Genomic DNA, 27,178 nt, shown 5'->3' with positions numbered 1-27,178 from the left:
ACCTGGTATACTTTTCAGCAGCTTTGCATTGCACATGTGCCCTTTCCATATATCAGTAAGAATATACTCCATTCGCTTCGCTCTCCAAAGGAAATTAAATACTCTTAGATAGTGGCTCATGCACTCACGTGTAAATACCTACAAGACAAACAAAATATCAGCACAAATTTAACAGACATACCATGTGTTCTGAAGGACCAAGAAACTCTTCATAGTCCATCTTATCTGACCCACGCAGTTTATTGGTAAATATTGTCAAAACAAACCCCAGAGCTTTTGGAAAGATCCTCCCCCAAGGGCTGAACTGAGTTACCTAACATTCAAGTAGGTAACACAGGGCACTGCAGGAAGTGTAAGAAGGGGTGAACATGACAAAGCCTAAACGTTTCACTCTTTTCAAACTACATACGTATGTGAAGATTCCTTCTGCTGGTCAGACTCACGTTTTGATGTCCTCTTTAAAAGAAGTTCTTTACAAGTTCTTTATAGAGTCTAAATGCATTCTGATCAATAGTGCAGCTATTTTCTCAGTAGTTCTAATGAACACTGCCTATCAAATTTCAATTTAGACAGTACAAATAGGTTCTCCTCAAATGCATTCTTCAGCTCCTTGCAAATTATCCCAAATTAGCAGCTACAGACTAGTAATAATGGAAGAAGACAAGCACTCCATTTATTAAGTACTTGCTAAAACCTCTGCTGGAACAAATGAATTACTGATTTTCAGTAATGACTGTTTTAAATGTAGCTTTTCAGCACTCACAGTTAATTTATAAGAACTGAGATTTTAGCTCAACTGTTTATGCAGTGGGCGCATCCTAGATGCCAAAAGAAGTCTCTCTGATCTTACACTCCACAATAAAAAAAAGGGTTATTCAATAAAAAAAAATATTTAGCAATTCAATTCAGTATCTGAGATGTTCACAGCTGGCAGTATATGACATTACCGTTGCTATTGGCCCATCAACATGATAGTCTAAGCTGAAGACATCCCATCCAGTGTCCCCAGGAGATACCTGTATCAAAAAGATAGGTTACTTTCAGTGTATAACCAGAGCATACCAGTGCTGAAGAGCAACTCTTGCTTGCTCTTCCATTCTCCACAGCCTATGAAAAATCCAGTGTCCACATCCATACGGGACACAGGAGTTCCTTGTCAAAAGCAGATTAAGCAAAAATGAAGCGAAGTTCGACACAGTGGTGGGATTCATCTCACCCAAATGTTGATGTTTGTAATATCCTTTTTTTTCCATTGAAGCTAGTAAAGAAAACGAAGGGAAGGAAAAACTTCTTAGGCAGGACTCAGCCTAAGGTACAGACTTATTTCAGATACTACAGTACACCACTTAACTCCCACCTCTGGGACTGGAGCTTTCTCCTTAACTCAAGTTTCTTACCAGAGGTCTCCTTCATGAAACGGACTTTCATTGCTTCACTCTTTGTAACTACTAGCGACAAAGAGACCCCCCCCAGATTCTTTTAAGAGCAACAGCAGTAGCAGCTGTTTGCAGAATCTCAGATCAGGGCCACCAGCATCAATTACTGTTAGATCCCAAATACTCCACTTCGTATTGTCAATGAAATGGCTGTAAACCCAGAGCTTGAAATACAAATAGACAATAGGCAGGAAATGGGAAAAGAAGACTTATTAAATAAGGTTTAAAGAATTCAAAGTAGACTTCAATGGAAAGGTGGGGGGTAATGGGGAGTCACCATGATGCAACACGACTTCAATGGAAAGGTGGGGGGTAATGTATTTACTACATACACATATGAAAATTTTGTTTCATATAGATGTCTGCATGTATATACACACGAAAAAAGGTATGTTTCAGGACAGAGTCACCATGATGCAACAGACCTCCAGAAGTCGAACATCCAATCGTTTGAGAATCTCAGGATTATCAAACTGGGCATTAGTTGCCCTCACCGCTGTTTCAAGGATTCCAGTTAGATTATGCTGATATAAAGTTGTAGCTGGTCGTGCAAGCTCTGGCCTGGTGGTTGTGAAACAAACAGTGATGGCATATTACTGAGATATTCTGCAGCAGCAATTCAGTGGTAACTGCAGCACACAGTGAAACACTTTTCTGACAGACTTTCAAAAGCTCTTATATTACTCTTTCAGTTTTAAACACAAAGAAAATCAACGAGCAAAATCTTTCAAACTGTCTTCATGGGCAGCTATATAGCTGAATATCAGCACGAGGAGTAACTTTATCCTCACTTAATGCCAGTAATTTGAAATTACCAGGAGTGCTAGCATAACTATTCTGTAATTTGAGTTGCATTCATATCTAAAATGAGGCAGATTACATCATTAACACATGAAACCACTAATTTATTTTCAGTTTTGAGAGACTTACTGATAGCCATCTCATGGGCTTAGAAGTGCTGGCAAAAGCACAGAAACCCATACCCTCTATGTAATTTAAACTTTCCAAGGAGTTGCAACATGCAAGTAAAAAGCACCTTGCACTACTCTCCCACATGATCAGTACTGGAAAGCCCCTCACGACTTCTGCCTCAAATGTAGTACTGACTCCACAAACCAATGTTGTTCCGTTTCACACTAATTTTCACTTTAAAAAACATGGTCATATATAAATTGTCACCATACAACATTGATTTTGATTTACAATCAACTTAATGGAAGCTCTATTACAAGACCTGACTTTATACCAAAGGAAAGCTTTGTAAAGGACATTTTTTGGTAGACTAAGATTCATCAGTAGCACGAGCATGTAAAAGCAGTGAGCTTGCAAATACATTTTAAGCACTGAAACTGATACTCGTGGGTGCACCTGAGTGCTTAAAACAGAGGCTGGTGAGGCATCAATTTAATTTTTAAAAATGCATTGAGGGGTTTTGACGCAATGTTTTGGACAAGACACCTCTAAAATATAGAAGCCTAACATTCACAGTAATGTTAACTCGTGGTATCAAGAGCAGCAGAACTCCTCTGGTTAAACTTGCTGACAGGAACAAGGGAAGTGCTAACATCCTCAAGGTTGTCACAGGGTCCAGTGTAAAACTATCTTTATTAATGCCATGTTTCAAGACATTGTGAAATGGTACTGGACGTGCTTCCTACCAAAAAGGAAGAACAAAGTTTAAGCCTCAGGGTCAAAGAAATTAAACTCAAAATAGAATTTAAAAGTTGTTCAATTAAACCTTTGAGTAATAAGATACTTAAAGGGTCCTCTTCCAAAAGCACAACTGTTTCTGTGCTGATCATGCACATCTGCAAGCATCAGAAATTCAAAATAATTACCCTTACTACTCTCTTACTTGAGCAAGTCCATTAAATGCCTGATAAAGTCTCCTTGACCAAGTAGTAAGTAGCGCCTCATAGCCTGCATGTGTTCTAGTAAATTGTACTTTTTGTTGAGAACATCCAGCAGGTATTTGCTGGTCTCAAAATAAGCTGCATCAATTTTCTCTTGAAATGCATTTTCCAGATCTGTGAACAAATCAGCAGCTAAAAAAAAAAAGAAAAAAGAGAAAAAAGTTAAAATTAAGTAAGTGTTTTTCCAAGACTGAGCCCAACAAGCTTTAGAATTGAAATAGACAAGCAGAGAAATTGCTATTTATTCTGGTCCACTATATTACACATTTGGCATAGCCAAAGTGAAAGCAAGTCTAAATCAGCCCATACTTCAACAGTATTACTTTTAATCTATGCCCAGCTTGTACTTTCCAACAAGAGCTTGTTTTATTTCATCACTTATACACAGAAAGCAGTATTAATTTTTTTTTGCTTGCTGAAGTACTGCAGTTTACAGAATCAAATAATTTGAAGGAGATCTAAAAGCTCAGAGTTCGGGAAGAGCTTTGTTGGGGGGGATCTAAATCAGAAGTCACTTCTTTAAGTGGTGCAAAAAAAAAAAAAAAAAAAAAAAAAAGAAATCATCAGAACCTTCAAGAGAAAAGAGTTTCCACATATAAGTAAGAATGAGAGAGGAGGGAATATGCGTGCATTATCTGGGGGACAGGCAGCAACCTGATGTTTTCTTCTCCACCTTTAATGCATGGCAATTTGGGGGCAAAAAGTAGGACACCACCCTTTAGTAGGAAGCATATTTCACTCTTTTCTACAACTACAAGCTTATTAAGAAAGAGACTGCAGTAAGGCTGTTACAAGATAGCAAGAACTGTGGCCTCTTCAGGCAACGTAGAGCAAAACTCCAAATACTGGACTGCTACCTATTGTAAGATTCAGACCTTCCTCAGTATTAAAGGATATACTCCCACTTTCAGCAATTTTTAATTACACAACTATTGCTTTAAAAGTAAAAAAATGAAGATCCAGGTACCAAATTAGTGTAAGACAATGTAGTGCCTGCTCCAGAATTAGTTTCAACCTGTGCTGCAGACAGGAAAAATTAAAACCAAGTTTCACGTTGTTCTGATGAGATTCAGCCTCAATTAATAAAATGCTTTTAAGTTGAAGAAATAAACAGTTGTTCTAATGAAGAAGTTGCCCTTTAATGAGGGAAATCTCAGTGTCTGGTTCAACAACATTCCCCAAGGTTTCCAAACTCTCATTCAGCAACCTGGGAAGCTCTCTTTAAGACAACAAGTGCAGGCATATGCAGAGGTGTCTAAGAGATGACACTGGTATAATAATACATTGCTGTGCTCAAAATCTCTACGCTAGAAGAATACTACTTAGTCAAGTGACAGCCTGTAGTAAGGAATTCTCAAAGTGTCCTTTCCAGTCACTGACAGCAAACCAGGAGAGACAGTTCACCAAGGTCTCTGCTCATTCTGGTCAAAGCAGAGATCTGGTGTGACCTGACAAAGCAATTCTTGCATTGTTCAGGTGAAGAAGCACGCAGCAGTGTTCCCACTGATGGAAAAAAGGGAAAAACATCAGTTCACGCAAATGCATTTGTCTCACTGGTACAGGGCAACAGGGCAGTGAGAATGTCCAATCAATTCTGACTTTCATGCAGTCTTTCCTCGTCAGCATATCCTGTCCTCTTAACTGCTACCTTCAAAAGATGGGTTGAAGTGTGGATGCTTGTGTGCATAGTGGTACCAGCCATCTGATCTGCCACATGGCTTCACTGCTGGCTTTAGAGGAAGAAGGAAGAACTTCCAGAACGGGGGGAAGGGGAAGCTAAAAGAGGAGTTTCATAGACAGAACACAGTAAGTTACACCACCTCAATGATCCGTTCCTATGAGTGTCTTTCCACAAGATGCTGTGAGCCTAATGGGCAAAGCAAAAGAGGGAACAAGCCAACCCCAAAATGAGTTATGAGCTAATACCCTCAGTGACTGGCCACAGAAGTTTGGCCTAGGACTGGCTGAAGGCACAGGCAAAAGCAGCAGGCAATAGCCTAGTTTGCCTCTGGCAAGCCTACCAAGTCACACATGCTGGTCCTGCCTCCACTCAAGTAGCGGTGAGCATGTGCAAGGAGGTACACATGCTCGCACATGCAAGGCCTGAGGAAACATGGACCGGTCTCAACTTCTTGCTATCCCAAACAGAAAAAAAGCCTTTCCCTTCTCCTTAGTGCCACACCTTGCCTTGAGAAAGGAAAATTCAAGGGTACAAGTGTAGCGCTAACACACCATCTCTGCATACATGCACTCCAGCATAGGCAATGCACCATCCCCGTTTGACGTTCAAAACTACTTAAAAACGTTGCTTACATCAACAAACAAGAGGTCTAAGCACAAGTTTTTAAAGCTGTGCAAAATCACCTCAGGACACTGTGAAAACCAGAAATGGGTCAAGAAAGGATCAGGCAAAAAGCACTGACAGACAGGTCCATGAGTTGCTACTGAACGTAGTGGTCTCATGTAATTCGTAGCGGTCTCACGTAATTCCTGGGTCAGAAGTTCCCAAACTGCGGACAGCTAGAGGGTGGAGCTGGGATCACTTTATCTGCCTTCTTTACTGTCTTTCTTCCCCAAATGTCTGCTACAGTCCCCTGTCAGGCAAGATGACCAACTTCTACACTGTTCTGCATCTCTGACTTCCTGTTTTAATACATGTTCAGACAGTTTTTTACGTCTTGATTACTTCAGCATCAAAAGGAAACTGGGGAAACATGAGAGTTAAGGTTCCAAACCAAATTAAAGAAATAAAAAATACAGCCAAACCAATGAAACTCTCAGATTTACAATGAGAAAAAAGCATCAAGAATTCAGGCTGGCATTCTAGCTTTCCATCATGTTATTGTACGTAATTATCTGAAGGAACTCTGTCAGATACTGTCAGATGGCAAAAACAAGGAGGACAGGATGCATTTCCAAAATCATTGACACAGAATGTTCCCTCCGGATTGAATGGGTAGAATGCCGTAAATACAAACGCAGTTCCGTGCAATACTATGAGGTATTTATGCTACAGACCAGAAGCTCAGCATGCCTTCAGCACAGTGCAGACATAGTGGATAACATCCATTTCTAAAACTACGCTTCTGTCTGAAAACGGTATTCTCAGCACTTAAGATAATGTACTTCCTTTGAAGCTCTTATGCCCTACGTAATGGGGAACCTGTATTTGTTCAGATCTTCCATTCAATCCAGGAGAGAGAAACACAAGTGCAAATTAAAAAAAAATATTGGAAAAGCATGGGCATAAATACTGTGTAAAGTGGCGAAAGTAGTGTAGCCAAAGGATGTTTTCACCTTTTTCAGGAGTAGCTGGCCAGATGATGGTTCAAATGCATTTACAGCCCTTATTCACTTAACCCTGACCCCTCTCTGCACTTTAAGCGCATCTTTGACTAAGCAAGCAACCGACATGGTACAAAAATCACATTATTAGATGAAATATGCTTGCAGACGTGAATAGGATTTTATTATCAGAACACCTTTCATGGAAGTACTCATGCTAAAAGTCCATGTTGTGAAGAGTTAATATAAAAACTAATGCAAGGTTAATCTGGAGGGAAAAAAAGAAAGAAAAGAAAAGATAATCCCACAAAATTAAGCTTCAAAGTTGCATATAATAAAGTCTTATCTGAGAACAGGAATAGCAGAAAGGATATTGTACAAGATGTCAAAAAGTGCAAAGAAGGAGGTTCTTAGAAAACTAAGTTAAGAACTTGACAGAAAACCAAATGTTTAGACAATTCTTCTCTTAGCAAAAGCTGGATATGATAGCAGGACATCATTGTACTTCTAAAAACTATGTACATAGAATCAGAGAAATTATCCCAGTGATCTACATCTTTACAATTAGACTCTATTTGGTATAATAAATGAGTTATACAAATAAGTTGAAGTATCACCTTTACCAGAACAAAGCAAGTTGTCCTTTCTCCCAGATCAGCATCCTAAGCATTACCTTACTTTCTTTGCTAAATATTTACACATAAAGACTCCTGGTTTTAGATGTTTACTATTTGTTGCCTTTCATCATAACAAGGCCAACTTAATTGCAAAGAATACACCACCAAAGAATAAACACAAACGGTATACAAGCTCTCATTCATTAAAACTGAAATCTCTTATAAATATAAAGAAAGAATCTAAAGCAATTCTGATAGTCAAGCATTAGTTTAATGTTCAACAGCTGGCAACCCCAGTTTTAAGTAAACTTTGAAAGCAATTTTACTAACCTTCCACACACCAATTTTGTTTTGACACATTAGTGCATTTACAGAAAAGCTTCTGTCCTGCCTGTTTTTACTGCTCGTTTTCTTATTTACAACTAATGGCTTATCTTTTTTTTTTTTTTTAATCACAGAATTAATTCAGTATTATTATGGACTGGTATGATGAAGTATATTTGATGAGAAGTTGCAAGCATTAAATTTTTACTGAAGCATTCAAGAATATCCCTTTGCCCAACCTATCCTTCCCAAAGAAAGTCAGGTGAAAGCAGGTTGATCATTCTGATTTCATTCAGAAATCCAGTACATTAGCAACCATCCAGCAAACCTATCAAATTAAGAAAAGAAAAATTACACATGTGCATCTTCATGTGTCTTTTTTAAATGTTTTTAAAACACCAATATTATGGGGCAGATAGGACTTTTGTATTTCTTTCCACCCCACTATCCAAAATGTCAGTTTACAGTCTAAACCACATATTTTACAGAGTTCAGCTCAAAGGCAAGAAGTTGACTAACACAGATACTCTACCATCTTTTGAAGACTCTGCAGACTTTGCCACAGCAATCATCTTCGTGGATGGTGTTTGATCGTGACAAACTTGATGCAAGAAGTTTATGGATTTTCCTATTAGGAGGACCTGAACACAAAAGGATTGATTTGCATACAAGAAAAAAGGCAAAAATAAAGCAAAGCCACCCACAACAACCAGGACAACAGGATATTTTGTCATTTTTCTGTGCTCCTAGCTTCATAATTACAACCACAGCAATCCGGAACTTCAATACTAACATAAAAAGGTCTTAAACACAAACTTTGTTTCCTCCCTTGACATCTCCCTAAACAAAGTTTATCAGTAAGAAAATGGTAAGGAGAAACAATCTGATAGGCTTCCTCAAAGAATTTTATTAATGTAGCTAGTTTTAAGATGTTTTATTGTTTAATTTGGTCTCTAGTTCCTTAATGGAAATCTAAACAGCAGTACAGGGCCAACAAATCATCAGATTAACTGTTGAATTCATACCTTTTTTGATTGCTCCATTGTAATAAAAGAAGGGATCATTGATTTCCTCAAAGTGTATTTGTCATGCCACAACCGATCAGTCTTAACTGTAGGATCCGAAGCTACAAAAAACTGTAGATGGAAATAAATATTAAAACCAAAAGATGAATGTAAACTTTCTCCTCTAGTGTTTAATTTCTGTATTCAGAAAACTGTAAAAATATTCTGAGTTGTTCTTTTAACTTAAAAAGTAATTTTTTTTTTCATAGCTAACGTGCAGAGTTGTCCTGGCAATTGATATGTAATTTGTATGTTGACCAAGATGAACTCCGATGAAAAAAGTTAAAGAACAGATCACGTAATTTAATTTGCTCTGTGCATTAGCTATCCTATTTTAACAGATGTAGAATTGCAGGGGAAAAAAAAAACCAAACACCACACAACCCAAAACCAAGAAATCCTGCAATTGATCTAGTGATCAAATGCTAATGTCTCTCAACTCCACGCAAGAGAATACTTTTATTCCTAAGAAACTAAACCACATAATCAGTTTTGTTAAAATAACATGTGGATAGATTCTGTCCTCATACTGTCATATAAGATAACAATTTTTTGGACAAGAACTTTTTTCACTGCCTCCAAATACCATTTCCACGAAGAATGGTCAACTTTGTTCAAAAACTGTGTCTATGGCATGAAAATTGTAGCTTTCAGTATATCACATCCAACAGTGATTTTCAGTACTAAGAACGCTCTTACAGGGCACATGTGAAGTTTTAAACAAAAGAGCTGAAAGCTAATGAATGATAGAAAAAACAAAAGAGACACCACCTCACATGTCTGAGGTGTAGTTGGAAAAAAAGAAAGTTTATTTTACACTTCTAGCCATAAAGATTCACAGACATCTCACACAAGTCTCCTAATGCTGACCTTAAAGATCAGCTGTGGGTGATATTTGTATTCATTTAAATTTTTACCCAGGTGGACAGTTTCACAAAACAGACAGCATATTTCACACTCAAGTAAAGTTACTCAGATTGTCTCAGAAGTGCTCAATTAATTTTAAAAAATGATTCTTTGTTTCTGGAAACCAAAAAAAAAAAAAAAGTCACTTTAACAATCGCATACTGATTTGAAACAAGAAAAAGAGTTAGGAGAACTTAAAAAAAAGCATAAAAACATTTCTAAAAAAGTGACAGTTACTAGAATTTGCTGTTACAGAAGTCAGAACAAATAACTCTGTAGAGTTTCTAGAGGAACTCTGGAACCATAAACCTCTTCTACCCAATCTGACAAACTCAAGTTATTTATGAAGCTGAGGATAACAGTAGGTAGTCTGTAGAGTGGAATATTCTGAATTTTAGAATGCAAGCCTTGTATTTGGAATAAACAGTTGCAAAGAACCCTGCATACATTACTATTGTTACACTAAGCAAGAAAAGATAGAGATGACTGTCTCTCTTCAGAAGCAAGAATCTATTGTTAGTCCACCATTCTGCCTCTACTAAACAGACCCAGGATTCATTGCAAACAACGTAGTGCATCGTTGCAACCTCCGGACATCACGCTGACTGAATCCATGAAGAGTCACATTTCATGTTGTTACTGTACACATTACTTACATATTGTGCATTTCTATCACAGTCTACTTTTCAAATTCTCCTCTAAGCTGCCCACAGATTATACTCCCACAAAGCAAAAAAACCAGATAAAATATTTATTGTATGACATACATTACCTCATGGTACGTATCCTCCAACTCTCCATCATAAATCCAGCGATAAAGGAAGTTCAGTACAGGATGGGATACTAGGCCAAGAATGTGTTGAACCAGAGATCTCATGTAGGGATCTCCTGTTTTAGTATAGGCGTGAACTGCTGAGGCTAGTTCACCCCCTTTTCTCCCTGCAAGATCATAGGGGAGAGGAAGCAAAACGTATGAAAGAAAGATATATACACCACACTTAAATTCAGCAGCCATTGATTTTAGCTATTCATATGTCACTCGGAACTTGCTGAACAGCAATTCTAAAACGTAGCAAAAGCACTTTCTTTTTTTTTTTTTTTAAATGTTGACAGTGAATTCCTAGGTTTTAAGGCATGAAACATTAATCTTACTGAAGTATTAAGCACAGTTCGCTGACACTATATTCTGTCTACTTTACGGTAACTTGGAGGAATGCAAATTTCAAGACATCAGATCACACACACATGATGATGTTGACTATGCTTCTTTTCTTCCTCACTGCCCCCACCAGAAAAGCATTAAAGAAGTTTCAGCATGTTTTCCTTCTCTCCTGTACTTGACTCTCTTTCAGATGTTCTGTGTGCATACAAACACACCTTTCCTGCTTCTTGGTTATAGTTCTCTGCATAGTTGTTTTAGGCAGTATCACCCGTCTTCTTGCAATTGAAAAGTAAGAGACCATCAAAAAAAAAAAAAGATCTAGTACTTGTTTTGTTGTTATGCTGCACAGCTTAAAAGTTCCCTGCAGCGCAGGCTGTAGCAATAAAAATTTTCATTAATGTCTTGAAAAAAGAAAAGCCCACTTTTTCCAATCGACATAAAACATAAAAATTCATCACATTTTTGTTTAAACTAAGAGAGAGAGAATCCTGTGGATTAGCTACTCATAAATTTCTAAAACATAACAGTAATATTACTGAGATCCACTTTTTGCATGCACAACCACTCAAAATTACATAACTTCTCCAGAGATGTTAAATGAATGTTAAACAGACCTTGACAGTGATCAACAAGTGCTGCAAGGGTCTTTAACCTTATTTTAGGATCATACGTCCAGACTAGAAGACGGCGAAGCGTTAAACTGCTCTCAAGTCCCAAATTCACTCCCTGATCATCTTCCAATTGCAACTGATCAAATTAGAAACAGAAAGACATTATCAAGGAACAAAAATGGCAAAACCAAAGCAGAACTGCTGTTTCATAGTTTTTTTGCTCTGAAGTTAGCTTTTTACTCATACACTTGAAATACCCAGTGTTATATGTTCTTGCATTAAAACATTCGGCCAAAACCCAAGAACCATATAGGTGGAAACAGAGAATCAAGTGCAGGTGAAAGGACAGAGACAAGCAGAAGTGTAATAGGGCAGACAGAGTAAAAAGGACGAGAAAGTTAATGAAAGCAAGGTGATAAATAGTCACAAAAGGAGAGAAGGGCAAACGAAAAAGAACAGAGGACCTGAAAGACAGTATCTACTGGCCAGCGAGAGGCTCATAAAAAAATAAAGAAAAACACCCAAAGGAAAGGAAGGGTGTAGGAGGTTAAAATTTCTACTACTGCACAGCCAGCTTACTTCAGATCAATGTGGGACAAATTCTGTTCAATGCCTTCCTCCAGAAGCCATCAGAACTTAAGTAAGGTATGCAGTGAGATTAAGGAATTGCTACCATTGAAAAAAAAACATTAAAAGCTATGACAAGAAGAGTCTGTCACATGGCTACCATGAATCTTCCAATACCACAGAAAATGAAAGCCTAATATTTGCATCCGAGATGCACATCTCATACAAGTACGGATGGGGTAAGCAGGACAAGAACACAACCTGAGAATACAGAGGGAAGTTCTTAGAAAAGTCCGAGCAGATAAACTCTTATAAGATGCTCTGTTTCTTCCAGCATGCCACAACCTATTCATGCCATGCTTCTAGGTCTCGCACATTTTTTGCCAAACACAATGTATCAGTCAAACTTAAGACTAGTGTCATTCACATTAAGCTCAGCCTTAAAGCCAGTTCAATTCCTAGGCTTCTGGATGCTCGTGTACCCATGTTTTTTTGGGGGGGTTGTTTTGTTTTTTTTGAACTCATCTTGGAAAAAGATGTAAATTGGCAATGACAAGAAAGATACATGAGGAAGAACTGCCCACTGTCTTTAGGAAAAAGATTATAGAGATACATCTTCATCATGAAAATTTTAAAGATGCTGACAACTTGAAAACAGTCTGGAAGGAAAAGACCTGAAAAACTTATGGAATAGTACACAGTACATTCATGAAGATGCTTTCAGAGGAAGAAACATGTTTGTGGGAAGCTCTGCAGACATAATATAAAGTTATAGAGAGAAAGGCAGCACAGAACCCTTTGATGAGATTCTTGTTATGTACTACTATGCCTGAACTGCTAACTGGAACTGCAGCTAACAGCTCCTAAACTGGCAGCCTGTATGATCTCCTGAATATAGGAATGCAGCATGCACTCAATTCCAAGACATAATTTTCAAGAAACTGAAACGTACAGTTTTGTAAAGAAAGTGTCTTTCAAAAAAGGAGATTTTTTTTTTCTATCACTTTATATTTTAAAATTGACAAGTCACCAAGCTCACCTGTGGGGTTTTGTGGCACAAGTCTTGAGAATGCCCACTTTTTTCTTAAAGATTTCTGCTCCATCAATTATAAACATAAGAAGTGCCGCCCTCTGTCAGAACCCTGACTAGATGAACCACTGCTCTATCTCCAATAATGACAAAAGGAAGTGCTCTACAAGAAGAGCAACCGAAGCTGACCCCTTTCCGCAGTCTGTCCCACTTCGGCTCCTTGCAGCCCAGTTGCAGTGTTCAGGATGTCAGCGTCCTTACTCAGCCCTTCTAATTGCAGTTTACAGACCTGCCTTCCATGCATTTGTATAATCCCTTTTTCAACCTGTTGATACTGCCTTTTGCCATGACATCCTAGGGAAATAAATTTTGCAAGTTGGCTACTCCTCTCTGGCTTATATCAACCTCCTGCTAATTTCACAGAGTGCCTCCTTTCCTTTTGTAGCCATTCACCAATTCACTTATCCTTCATTAGTTTGGAAGTCCACGCCACAGCTCCCAGCATCTTTTCCTCTTCAAGACACTCAGCCCGTCTTCACAGCAATTGTCCCATGCTCTCGAGGATTTTAGCTGACTCTCCCTCCTTACTCTCTAGCTCCCCAGTCAGAGATGCTGCCTTCAGGACTGCACGCAGTGCTCCAGTGTCACAATGATCCCTGCTGCTTTGTTCCCAGTGCCCATCTCCCTGGCACCCAAATGCACACCAAGTCCAGAAGTGCAGACAACCACCTGTGAGGACACCAAGGTTTTTCCCAAATTGGGCCTGCTGAAACCAAGTTCAGCAATGAGGAAGCATGAGTTAGATTAGCCTTCCTCCAGACAAAAATCCTCTGTAATTCCCGCACTGGGGCTCCCCAGCACCTATTTCCTCACACACTCTCTTTCATGCTGCTCCTTGCCCTGGACAGAGCATCCACAGTAACAATGTTAGGAAGCTTTCATTGACAGCCTGGGACATTTCACTCTGCCTTACCTTGTCAACAACATCAATTAAAACCAGTGCCAGCACCTATCTTTGGTGCACACTACTGACCCTTCTCCATCCTGCAATGTGAAATTGTGCTTCCCAGCCTTCAAGTCACAAGAGAGTCTCTCCTCCACTGCTGGGTCTCCTTCCTTTCTTTCACAGCCTTTGGGGAGGAATCTTCCCAGGGACTTCTTGAAAATCCTCTGAGATTCCTCTCAGTCAGGTGCTGAGGGGGATCCCCAGAAACTCCAGTCTACTAGTGCAGCAAATCTTTATGTTACAGACACTGTATTGATTAAATGCATTCTGGTAGGGAACAGTCAATGTGCTTAGTGCACTCATGAACTCTAACACTGGAGACGAATCTGGCAAGGAACATGAAGAGCAACAAGAAAAGCAGCAAAAGGAAGACTGGGAAAAGTATGGATTCAACTACTGAATGGTGCTGGGAAAGTGGTGACCGGAAATGTAGAAAAGGCTGAGGTGCCCGATGCCTTCTATACCTTGTGGGGTTTTTTTGTAAGATCTGCCTTTGAGAATACCAGATGTCACCTCAGATCAGAGGGGAAGACTGGAACAAGGGAGACTTACTCCAAGTGGAGAAGGATCAGGTTAGGGAACATTAAAAAAAATGGATATACCTAAGTCTACGAGCCCTGATGGGATGCACCCACAATTGCTGAGGGAGCTGGCCAATGTCACTGCAAGGCCACTCTTGATTATCTTTGCAACACCACAGCAATCAGAGGAGGTTCCTGAAGACTGGGAGAAAGCAAATGCCACTCCTCTTTTCAAGAGGAAGGATCCATAGAACAACGCAGCAGTGAGACTCACCTCATCCCCTGGGATGCCAACAGAGTGACTAATCCTGGAAACCATTTCCAAACATACGGAGGACAAAAAGCTTTTATCAGGAAGAAAAGCTCAGGAAAAGGAGGAACATTTGTGGTGGAGTTTGTCTTCCCAAGCAAGTGTTAAGTGTGCTGATGCCCAGCTTGCCAGGAAGCGGCTGGACATCCGCCTGCTGATGGGAAGTAGTGAATGAATTCCGTACTTTGCTTTGCTTGCACGCACAGGTTTTGCTTTCTCTATTAAACCATCACTAACTTGATTGACTTGTCTTTTTACCTTCCTTTTATTTTCTCCCCATTCCCCAAGAGACCAGGGTGACTGAGAAGCTGGGTGGGTGTTTGGCTGCTGGCCAGGGTCAACCCACCACAAAGACAAATGCAGTTTGAAAATATGCGATGCCAGAACTTTCCTTTCACTTTCCCCATACATGATTCCCCTCCCACCAGACTGATCTCTTCTTTTGGAAGTTTTAGTGGAGCAGGAAAGGCAGAGGAATCTGTAGTTCAAAGAAATCATAAATATTTTGATGGTCGAGAAGTTTTAGAAGTTAGAAGAAATCAAAGCTCCAGCAAACATATTTTGGACAGAGCGGGAAATAATTACAAAAAGAGTAACTGGAGAGTAGCCAGGAAAAACAAGCAAAAAGTATGTATGACAGACATTCCAAAAGTCAGGAATGTTTAAGAACTGCAGGTGAGTCAAAAGGAATAGATGCCTTGAAAACATTTACAGAAGCTTATGAATTAAACTACAGATTTATTTTTTTTAAAGTCGGAATTTTAAATAGCATTTTAATTTAACTTTAGGTCAACTCTCAGAATAAATTTTGCTCAATAACAAATAATGAACTCCTTGAAAGTCCTGTGTAAAAAAAGTAAGCAGAAGAAAAAAAAAATATTTTAGAGCTAGCATCTGGGTGCACAGACCTATAAATATTTGTGGACAAACTACAAGATTATCAGCACTGAAACATCTTACTCACTCAATACAATGGAAGGGACAAGGAAAACACACAAACTGCTCCACACAGAACAAAACATTGGAACTGCTGTTACTAGCTGCTGAACTGTGCATTGCTTGAAATACAGACAGGTTTTTTTGACCCTTCAAAGATGTGTTATGCTGTTTGGGATTTGAATGATAAAGATACCATGCAAGATGAAACTGACAATAAAGATGCAAAAAAAGGGACAGAGGCTTCTATACCTTGCTTATCTAATACATCAAATAACAGCAATTTTCTAAGGGAAAAAAATATTCATTGGTACATACATCCAAAGAGTAAGACATGTACAAGCTACAGAGAATTTTGTGTACTGTCAATAGAAACTGCTGTACATTCTTCCCTTTCTAACAGGATACCTAGGTATACATTTTAGGAGATATTCAGATAATGTAAAGCAAAATAAGAAAGTTAATTAAGAACCACTTAACTTACCTGAGAATGTAAAACAGACAGAAGTCTGTAGTATTCTTTAAGTTCTTGATGTAAGGCTGCACAAAAACTCTGTAAAAGGGGAAAAAAAGGGAAAAAAAGAAAAAAAAAATCAGGAAAAATCAGAAAAAATCTTTCTGGTTTAATCTAGAATAACTTTCATGCTATCACCACGCTATGAAAGTAGTTGGAAATTTCCTAAAAGGAATCAAGCTTCAAGTTTCAGCACAAAAGCCAATTCTTAAAAACTGGCCAACATATAAGTGCTTCCCTAAGAGATGCACAGATCTTTTCCAAAAATATATACAGGTTGTTAAGTGACTTTCTGTTTCTTGATGTCTTAATTCTATCAACAGATTAAACTATGACAAGCATAACTCTCCAAATAGATATATCATTTCAACAAAGACATTAATAATTACCGTAGGGATGTGCAAATCATAACACAACCCAGAAGACATTTTCTTTGATAATTATGTAAAATACAGTATGTAGTAAACTACTAGAGTTGCAATTTCAGGAAGGCCTCTAATAACAGAACACAGAAGTGAGGCAACCATCGTTATATTTACAGCATAGACTATATGAGATGAACAAGAAAACACAATGCTCCTAAAGGAATACTCCCAGTAAGCACTGCTGGATCAAGTACTCTACATTTTCAGCCTTTTATCAATTGACAGTCATATATGATTCTTGACTTGACATGGAAAGAATCAGTAACGCTAAGTACATCCTAAGAAATCTGTAAAATGTGCAGAAGTTAACAGACCTGAACTAAAGCAAAGATTCTTTTTTGTAAAACTCTTCTAAGCACAGCTACTATGGGCTGTTTAAAAATAAATAAATACAGGTAGATTTTAAAAACAGTTCCTGAAAGAATACTCATTTAATAACAGATAGTTTTCCCACTGAGGTTCTGCGGTTTTGATTTGTTTTGTAATGGTCTTAACCTAAGATACAGACTAATAAAACCTCCCGCAACACATTTCATAAAACAGAATTAAAAATATAGCTCATTAATTTTGGACTGAGTTGAAAACTTTGGACTTTCAGCACTTTTGGGGGTTTATAAAATTGTTTATTTTTTTGAAGTGTACTTCCGTACACACACATAAATTCTTCACAACTGATTTCTTAACCAATTCTCAGCTAATGATTTTGGTATCTACTTTAATGGACTTTTTTTTAATAGGAAATTCCCCAGGACTTTCCCCTCAACCCCTTTTAAAGTCATCACAGTCAAAGCATTTTGGAAAAAATAAGGAAAACCTCACAAAAAGGACCCAAGAGTTTAAAGTACAATATTTATTCACTGGAGTATGTACAAGGGAGAAATCACCACTACAGGCACAAGGAGAAATAAGTCTTTCCCGCTAAGAGGCCTACCTGTTAAGAGGCTAAGAAGCCTAGAAGAAAAAAATCATTAATCTTGCCATTGTATCCTTTATAAGGAAAGAAGGTTCCTTTCTTCAACTCAATGTTATACATTAGAAAGAAATTTGAAATTCATTTTATTCCAGAGAATACTGAAGGGCAAAAAGAAACCCCCTTACATGTGACTCCACTTTTCATTTCTTCTCACTTGCTTCTTCAGTACTTTTTTGAACCTATTAAAGTAGCACTTGCCAAGATAGAGGGCAGAGTAGAGCCTCCAAGGAAACATTCAAAGGCACTATACATCTACTCAAAAAGTGAGAATAATAATCCCTGACTTTAGTAGTCAAAAGGATTTAGGATCTAACTGGCCATCAACTTTTCAGAGAAGCTTCCGAAGTTAAAATTTACATCCAGTGCCAATTCCTGCACCACAAACTAGAGATTTTTTTTTTTCCCAAACTGTTACGGAAAACTGGACATTATCCTAGAATTCTGATTTGATCTACAGCAAAAGAGAATTCAGGAAGGAAACAGAATGCTTGTTCAAGAGAAAAAAAAAATAATCTAAAATGCCCACTACCTCAACTGGATCCAAATGGGAAAAATGTCAAAAGCTATATTTCGCTGCTGATTAGTCTTTTTGCTTTCTGAGGAGAAAGTAGACCTTAGATACTAAGCAGCAAAGGTAGAAGAACATCATGTTAAAGTGTAGTATCTCTACTCCTAATAATTGTTGACACCTAACATTTTGCACGTTAAAATCAGTCACCAGAATCATAATAAAAAGGGTGACAGACATCTTCTCCTGCCTGTGATTTGAACAGGGGTTTACGCAAGCATTCTTTTAAAACATCAAGTGAAAGTTGTTTTAGAATACAACTTCTGCTAAATTCTTAATGCAGCGTGCAGCACCTGAAATTGTCAGCTCTCAAAGCCATGAAGACCAATGGTATATATTCTTTTTGCCCAGATACTGACAGCAGGAGTAGAATGTATGTTTTCATTTGTACACTCACATCCTAGAAATATATTAAGTGCTTGCGTCAAGCAAAATTAACAGCATTAGAGCTATGCAGATTCAGCTAACTGCACAGCCTTCTGCACAGCATCCGAAACCTGCACGTGGTAGCTAAGATATTGCACATTTAAATTCACTGAAGAATTAAAGCTCTCCCCTCGCTGTAAACTTGGGAGATTAAAGCCAGAGACAGTAAAAATAAGCACACGCAGGAAGCTACTAGATAAAGAATCGGAAACTTCCCCCAGATATAAGGGGGAGAGTGTGAAGAAAATGCATATACAGTAGCACTACCATATAAAACATGGAAATCAGCATTGGATCACTAGAAAAGTAATTATTTATATGTAACTAAAAGGGTTACTTAGAATAAGAGACAGAAGGGAACAGAATAAAACATTAGAAAAGTAGGAAGCACTACAGTGTCTCTACTGACCTCTTAGGAAAAATTAGATTGAAGGGAGAAGCAGTTCAATTTCTTGGCAGATTAGGTAGGATGTTATGGCTAGAGGCAAGGATAACATTTCTGTCGACTCAGAAGGGATAATATCCAGTTTTACAGAGGGAGCAAGTGAGAGGAAACGGGAATGCCTTAGCAGTAAATGTGGTTTTGGGTATTACAGCAGATGTGAAGTTACTGCAGACTACAAATCATGATGATGAAACCTACAAAAACAAAAATTAATATTCTTTTGATGCTGCATTCAAAAGAAAGGGCAGAAGATAACGGGGCATTTGCATTTTATGTAAGTTAGTGCAGTATTAATACACGAACATCAACATTAGCTGACAAGAGTGTCTCCTGCAGAGGCCACTAACCACCGAATTGGTGATTAATTAGCTCAGGGATGCCACCATCCCATTTAAGCAATGTTTTTGCTTAATAACATGCATGAGTACTTAAAAAAAAATATGAATTAAAAAAAAAAAGAAAAAAAAAAAAAGAGGAGATTAAGAAAAGGAATCTATGCATGAGACTTTCCAGCTACAAATGACAGGGGCAACTCCTTACCACCAGAAAGACCAAATGCCTTTCCCTTGCCTTCAGACTACAACCCATACCAAAAGAGGCAGTCCATAAAAGGAGTAAATCAAAGGATGAATGATCTAAGCTCCAAAGTTTATGCACCATTCTAGTACTGCATTTTACTCAGTAGTTTCTAATGGAAACAAGACCAAACATCATAGGAAAATCAATTTTTTTAGCTGACCTACCTGTCCCACAAGTCCAAATGCACGATCCAAACTCCTCTGGTCTGTGTATTTTCGTATTTTATTATGTAGCCATCCCAACTCCGCAAGTCTACTTGTAGTATCTCTGAGAGATTTGGACAAGCTCACCTGCAAAGTTAACAGAAACAATAACTTGCAATTAATTCAGATCTACCATGCCAATACTTGTTTCTTCACAAAAGCCCCGCTTTCTCATAAAACAAGCCTGTTCAGGAAACAATCATTTTACATTCTACAGCACAGATAGCACCAAAAAGGAGACAACCGTGTAATTAGCATTAGGTTTATACACATAAGGATTGAAAAGGCTGCAACAACAAAGTACCGGAAACTTTGTGACCTTCCCTTTTGGAAAACTTAACCTAACAGTACTTATATGCTCTTTTTACATTAGGCAACTATGGCAGTAACAAAAAGTTCTTCAGGAAAGGGGAAGAAATCTGAAATTTTATGATGTAGAATCACACTTCATCTTACCTCGATAATCAGCAAGACTGAGAATATTAGAGCTATAGGAGTCAGTGACTGAAACTAATAAAGAAACCTAGAGAAAATAATTAGTTACTACTACACGCGAAACAAACCTTTAAGAGAAGACAAACAACCCAATGCCAGACTAGGTATCAGGAACTAAAACCTACAGAACCCAAACTGCAAGTTTAAGTCTAATCCACCAGCAACAGCTTTTATAAGCTACTTAATCACACACCCCTCTGAGCTCTTCTAGTCTGTTTCTACTTTCCTTATACCAGATATCTCACTTCACCCTGCAAGCCCACCTTAGTCCCAATGCCTTCTTTAATCAGGACTACTGTTTTCACCTGAATCACCACATTTCTTCCTTTAAAGTACCAACACATACGACACTGTTCCTCTTGTACTTACTTGAGATTTGCTTCTACAACATTTTGTCACATCACCCAAGAACACCACCATCAAGTTTTCAAAATCTCATTGGACAAAGAAAAACAATCAATCTGACTGATACGTTAGGCTAAGAGGCAGAGATTGACAGCAACTGGGCCTATTCCATCTCTACAGGCAATTTGAACTTGGAGATCCAGCTGGAACAGTCCAAACCAAAGCAAGGAAGTGCATTAACAAGCTGAACAGATTGCCCAAGAACTAGAAATTAAGATCATTTATTAAGCCTTTTAGTTAGCAGTACAGGCATTCTCCAAGATAAACATCAGCTACAGAGTGTGTTAGCCACAGCAGTGTGGGCTTGAACCAGGCGGCAGCAATTGGTTGCAAGACCAGAGTTCCGTCCCTGGCCCTCGTGTTTAGGTATACACGAACAGCTTTAACTTCTTGAACAACCTCCATAGGATAAATTCTTGCCCAAAGCAGCATGATTGGACACAGAAACTCTGCCCGCAGCTAAAACTAAAGAGATGACATAAGAACATTAGAATTCTGCAACCACAGAGCGCTTGGCCAGCGTTAAGTACAATACACATCCGCTGGAATCAAATGAGGAACAAGCAAAATTGGCTTAGTGTTATTACATTTGTATCTCCTAGATCAAATCAGAAGCTGCTAGCTTATACAGTGCCGATCGTCACCAACAGACCTAATATTAATGTTGACATCAGAAAACATTCTGGCATGAATAACAGCTTGGAAAGTGTTTCTTTCTGGAAAAAACAGGCCGTGTACAATGACATTTCCTTTGTGCAGCTGAGGGAAAACTACATGCTTTGACTACTTTTTTGCCTGACGTGCAGTCAACGCCGCTAGATGAGGTATGATCTTGGTCCTCCCTGTTCATCAGAAAGAGTTCCAGCTCCAGCTTTAGTCAGTCAAATAATTTCATCTTCACCGGATCCAGTAGCTCAGGACAAGTGCCAATAAGGCAGAAGGGGGGAAGACAACTGACTTCACAAAAATAACTCAAGACACAAAGCATTACTGACCACAACCACGTGAATAATCAAATCCCCTGTATTAACAGAATTAGGAGTTCAAGCTAAAACAGTTTTTCACCTCAAACTAGCCTATTTGATATGAAAACTACACAGAAAACTAGTGAAACCCATAGTGCAATCTTGCAATCACTGATTAAGTTTCCTCCACATACATCTAGAAAAATCTATTATGCTACCTTCCCTTTGCCATATGTAATCTAACTTATGTATATGGAATATAAGTAACTCAGTGCAGGTGTTGAGAAATTACAAACTTTGCAGTATCTACAGGTGCAGAGGAAGACATCCTTAAGAATCTGTTTGTGAACAAGATTTAACTGATTTAACAAGATTTAAGTTTCCCATTTTTCCCTCCACTAAGCAGCCCTAAATGTTATTGTAAAGTTACAGGAGGAACAATTATACATTTCATTTTTTTGATATTATGGAGAAGAAAAGGAAGTTAAGTTCAGTTATCATCAACATTAAGATAATAAGTCTACTGTGCTCCTGGCGCATGAAATCATCCAAAATCAATTCCCCACCATCTTAGGGCTATGCCATAATGTCATAGTACAAAGTTATTAATACAAGTGAAAATTGGAAGCACTATTTTTCCATTTGAACAAGAACATGAAAATCATTTAGCCAGCTGAAACCGAATTGTGATGCAGTACTGTCTAAACACTGAATAAGGAGGAGATATCTCAAATATGCCTAACCTCTCATCACCTTAAACCCAGATCTCTCTCTCAGGCTTCTCTCCTGTTCCTCTGCCCCCTATTTGACACTTTCCTTCAAATTCACATCAGCTGGATTTTCTATCAATAACAGGAGTTAAAAGCACTCTCTTTAGTTCCGTCACCAGTCCTTTCTTGGGTGATCTGCAAGATCCCATCTGATCACTTGTAAGTTGTAATCAAGCCCGTAACATCAAGTGGCTAGCATCCATTCCCCAACTCAGGCTGTTAAATTTAATCCTAGTAATAATGTGGTCAAAAGCCTGCATCTGCTTTCATTCTTATACACTGGGGAGGAGAAATGATGACAAAAATCCTCAAATTAAGCCATAATTTAGGAGTCTTTGTACTGGCTTAATATTTGGGAGTCTACTCACATCTTGTGAAATGCTACAGTTTCTTTCTGGGACCTAATCTACCCAATCAATTTAAAATTATTACTGTTGAAATTACTCTGTTTTAGAAAAAAAAAAAAAAAAAGTCGGGGGGGGGGGGGGAAGTAAACACTTGTGATAATATTTTAACTTTTTTTACATATTTTTCCTGGCTATTTTTCCCCTACATACCTCCCTGCTCACATATGAAATACAAGTCACCGTACAGTACCTTTCCCTCCACTTTATAGCAATTTTCAGAATTGCACATTTTGATGTTTTTGCCATCTATTCCCTGGAAGACATACAAAACATCTCTTACAAGGTTTGCTTCGGTTATTTCAACAGAGCCTAGAAAGAAAAAAAAACAACAAAACAACAACCAGCATTTAGGTTTGTTGGGACAATTAGTTTTGATTACAACTTCAAAAAGCTATATAGAAGCCTTAAAAAAACAGAAAAGAGAAAGCCTGTGTTTATAACCTGTAAAGAAATGTTTTAAGTCCTCTTAACAACCTGACAGAAAGCCAAGAATTCCCTTTACCTGCCTATACTGATACGTGGAATTCTCTCAGAGCAGGTTAGCTTGTACGACACTGGGCACATTATATTTTAACCAACACTTCAGCCAGTTCTAAAACTTGTTATCTTTTCTGATTCCATCACTGGTGTAAGTTCTGAGGCAAGCATCACAATAACTTTACTTTTCTTTGAACAAGCAGCTGAAGTTGTTAAATGGGACTTACAGAAACATCTCTTCTACATTCAGCTAGGAAAACAGAGTTAATCCAGAAAGAAGAGCTGCTTGTTTAAAACTGGCTTTCAATCACATCAATCACTGGCTTTCAGTCACTGCTCAGTGACTAGATTGATCAAAACGAGACTGCCAGCTGCATAACAGCTATAGAGCTGGCAAACAGAAAAGTGTAAATACTGAAGATAGATATACCTTTGATTTACTAAAGCTTTTGCTCTTGCAGCATACAGTTTGCTTCTGGCTCCTATCTCTAGTTAGAGGTTAGATTATGTTTGAGACTTTGGATATTTAGCGATTTAAAGGAAACAGAAGACTGAAAAAGGTGCTGTGAAGGCCACTCCCACCTTTTATGAGCAAAACAGCACCATCTGCTTTTGTAACTTCATTTAAGATATCAAGAATGAAACAATTTCAGTAATGACTATCCAGAAATCGAGGTACTGCAACATGCTTCTCCCAAATTTGACAGCACTTTTACTCTCATCAGTTTGCCTCCACAACAATCCACTTTCTCAGAATAAAAAGAACAAAAAATAAATTCTCTTCTTATTTTGACAAAAGTAGCCATCACCTTGATTCAATTTAAAACTCAGACTCCCCTCATAATACTAACATGCGTATGAGAGTAGCTAGTCCCTTTGAGGAACTCTCAGTGAAATGGTAGGATTCAAGCGCACATTTCTTTAATTGGTAACTAATACAACAGGTATTAATACCAACCATACAATGCTCCTGACTATACTGTCTATGTAGGTGTAGCAATAAGAAAACTCCAATTAACAGCAACCAACTTGTGAAGAAAAAACCCCAACAACCTTTAATTAGTTAAAAGTATTTCATATTCATAGAAATATATCTTCTTGACAATAGCTTTTTATATTCTGAATGCTGGTCTGCTTCTATTTCTAAACCAAGAAGTGACAACGTTTAAGACAACTGTCAGTCCTTATACCCACTCCGCATAAGAATCGAGTCACAGCTGCCGGCTGACTGAATGAAACAAGTTTGTACTGCTCTTTATGGCAATTAGTATAACAAAAATAAGAGGCAGTGTTAGAGTTTATATGATTTATGTATTTTTCTATAAGTGTGTATATATAATATATCGCATAAAAATAATACATATTTATAAATATTATCTAGATATAGACACATGTGTCTTCTTGCACATCAACAGTATTGTTAATTAGGTTCTAAATGTCAAATGCTGCCCTCAGATATACCAGTACCACTCTGTTTGGTCTGTAAGCTGTTGCTTTGTGCAACTGTTACTCATAAAGATGCAAGGGCTGGCAGATAAACTCTACCTTCTAACTATCCACACTTTTTATATAGGAGTTATTAAAAAAAAAAAGAACCACCAAAAAAATCCCAACAACCGTAAAAACCCACGTCTTCTCTTTCTTTGCCAGAGAGTTATAGCACTGAAGGATGACATCATCTGCCCTTAACTCTCTCACTCAGAAAAGTCTGCCACTTTTGCAGTACAAGTAGTGGGTTGAAACTTACATAATTGCCACAGAGATCATCTGTTAAACAATTTCTCCTTAGTTACACTTACGTAAATTCAGAATAGATCCTCTAGGCATCAGTTTCAAGTTTACAGCCACTTAATCAAGGAAGCAAATCAGTAATATTTAAGATTTTTTTATTTTATTGACAATATTTTATGCCAATTTGTCTAAATACAACCACTGTAGACAGTGCACTAATTTAAAGAAAAAATAATTAACAGCTGTACATTCCAGTACACATTTCCGAGTTTTAAAAGACAGAATCACAAATGGATGAGTCTATTTCAACAAGTTCTATTCATTGAGCTCGCTTTCTGACTTTCTAAAAGCAGTAGCATCTTCTGATCATCAAGAGTGATCATTACTCACAAACCACAGTCACTTGATTTTGACAAACACTGCAATGAAGTCAGTCTTTTAAGAGGACCAGAACACATTATCAAACCAATCACTGTGAAAAGAAATTAACAACCAGCCAAAGAGCTTGTGGCCAGATATACTGGTCTTGCATATTTGCCTCTATCCTTCTATCGGATACATTCTAGCAAAACATTCCTCTAAAAATTCAACATATTATAAAACTCTTTCAAAATCATAAAAAAATAGAGGATATACATAACAATTGTAAAAAGTTATCTTTTACAAATACATCTTTGCTCACCGCTTGTATCACCTTCTCGCCTTGACCTTGGCACACCACGGGAGACAGGATTTGAAAAGCCTTTTGAGGTAGTGCTTTGTAAAGAAGGCTGGTTTGCAGTGAGAGTCCACGCAAGACGGGACCCTAATTGCTGACGGAGGCAATCTCCAACACCTGGAGCTTGATAGGACTGTCTGAAAGAACAAAGGGAAGACACATCTTTAAAAACTTTGATTCCATACCCATCACCTGGTTTGGGGTATGCAAATTTTGAGAAATGTCCCAAGCTTGAGTTTGGGTTTTGTGGATGTTTTGTTTGTGGTTTTTTTTAATAAAGGAACCTTAAAAAAGGGTGCAGAACACACAGGCAATTTATTTTAGTTCCTATAAGGCTACATTAAAAAAACAAAACAAAACAAAACAGCCCAACTGTAGAAAAGAAAGGAGGTATGAATTTGACAAATGATTTTACATCAAAGATTGACTTTGTTCACACTGAACTGTGTAGATATGCTGAAATGGATTAAAAGTCAAGTCAACTATAATAATAAACAACAGTCATAATAAGCAACAGAACTTAATATTAAGTTTTGTTATTACTTGAAACTGTAGTTACATGCCAAAGAACTAAAAGGAAATAAGAGGAAGAGGAGAAAGTTCCCTTCCCTGCTACTCTACTATTTAGGAGTTTGTATCGAGTGCCTGAAGATGTGATCAAGGAGGGAGCACCTACACAAGCTCCAATTTCTCTCCTTCTCAAACTTGTCAATTATTCTCACAAAAATAGCCTTAAACGTGAAAAATGTTAAGACTAGAAGTTAACTTTCTGATTATTTCTGTATCATGATGGTGAAAAATAAAGCTGAAAATATTTGCAAGGGATTTTTGCTGCTGACCATTCCTCCCACCTGAACATAAACATTTAGAAACACACAAATATTTAAAAAAAAAATATATACTTCCACAAAGCTGTGAAAGCATAGCTGCAGGGAAAGATGGGCCAGTTTTCAATGTTTAGAATTTAACAGTGTGAATGACAGTGTTGAGTGTGTATGGATAAGAATTAAGGGGAAGGGCAACAAGGCAGACATCGTGATGGGAGTTTGCTATAGACCCCCTAATCAGGATGTAGAATATGATTAAATATTCTATAAGCAGCTGGCAGAAGTCTCACGATCATCTGCCCTTGTTCTCGTGGGGGACTTCAACTTCCCAGATGTCTGCTGGAAATACTACACAGCAGAGAGGCAACAATCCCGGAGGTTCCTGGAGTATGTGGAAGACAACTTCTTCACACAGCTGGTGAACGAACCGACTAGGGGAAGTGCCCTACTGGACCTACTGTTTGTTAACAGAGAAGGTCTTGCGTGGGATGTAAAGGTTGGAGGTCGTCTCGGGCTCAGTGATCATGAAATGGTAGAATTTTCAATTCTTGGTGAAGCAAGG

The 27,178-nt window shown here is 38.0% G+C and overlaps 1 protein-coding gene across 1 annotated transcript in view; it reads right to left on the bottom strand.

Annotated features, from left to right (window-relative positions):
- The window catches only part of TUBGCP3 (tubulin, gamma complex associated protein 3), a 49,911-nt gene that overhangs the window by 6,910 nt on the left and 15,823 nt on the right, over nt 1-27,178 (bottom strand). Inside the window, exons 6-17 of the mRNA XM_009892155.1 lie at nt 25,754-25,926; nt 23,054-23,172; nt 19,783-19,908; nt 16,173-16,241; nt 11,322-11,454; nt 10,318-10,484; nt 8,601-8,711; nt 8,108-8,216; nt 3,292-3,481; nt 1,862-1,997; nt 948-1,016; nt 3-138 (exon numbers count right to left, since the gene is read on the bottom strand). Of these exons, the coding sequence (XP_009890457.1) occupies nt 3-138; nt 948-1,016; nt 1,862-1,997; nt 3,292-3,481; nt 8,108-8,216; nt 8,601-8,711; nt 10,318-10,484; nt 11,322-11,454; nt 16,173-16,241; nt 19,783-19,908; nt 23,054-23,172; nt 25,754-25,926 (1,538 nt within the window). The remainder of the gene's footprint in view (nt 1-2; nt 139-947; nt 1,017-1,861; nt 1,998-3,291; nt 3,482-8,107; nt 8,217-8,600; nt 8,712-10,317; nt 10,485-11,321; nt 11,455-16,172; nt 16,242-19,782; nt 19,909-23,053; nt 23,173-25,753; nt 25,927-27,178) is intronic.

The sequence above is a fragment of the Charadrius vociferus genome, unplaced genomic scaffold, assembly GCF_000708025.1.
Source record: "Charadrius vociferus isolate BGI_N301 unplaced genomic scaffold, ASM70802v2 scaffold218, whole genome shotgun sequence".
NCBI lineage: Eukaryota > Metazoa > Chordata > Aves > Charadriiformes > Charadriidae > Charadrius > Charadrius vociferus.
This window is presented reverse-complemented; position numbering and strand designations above follow the sequence as displayed.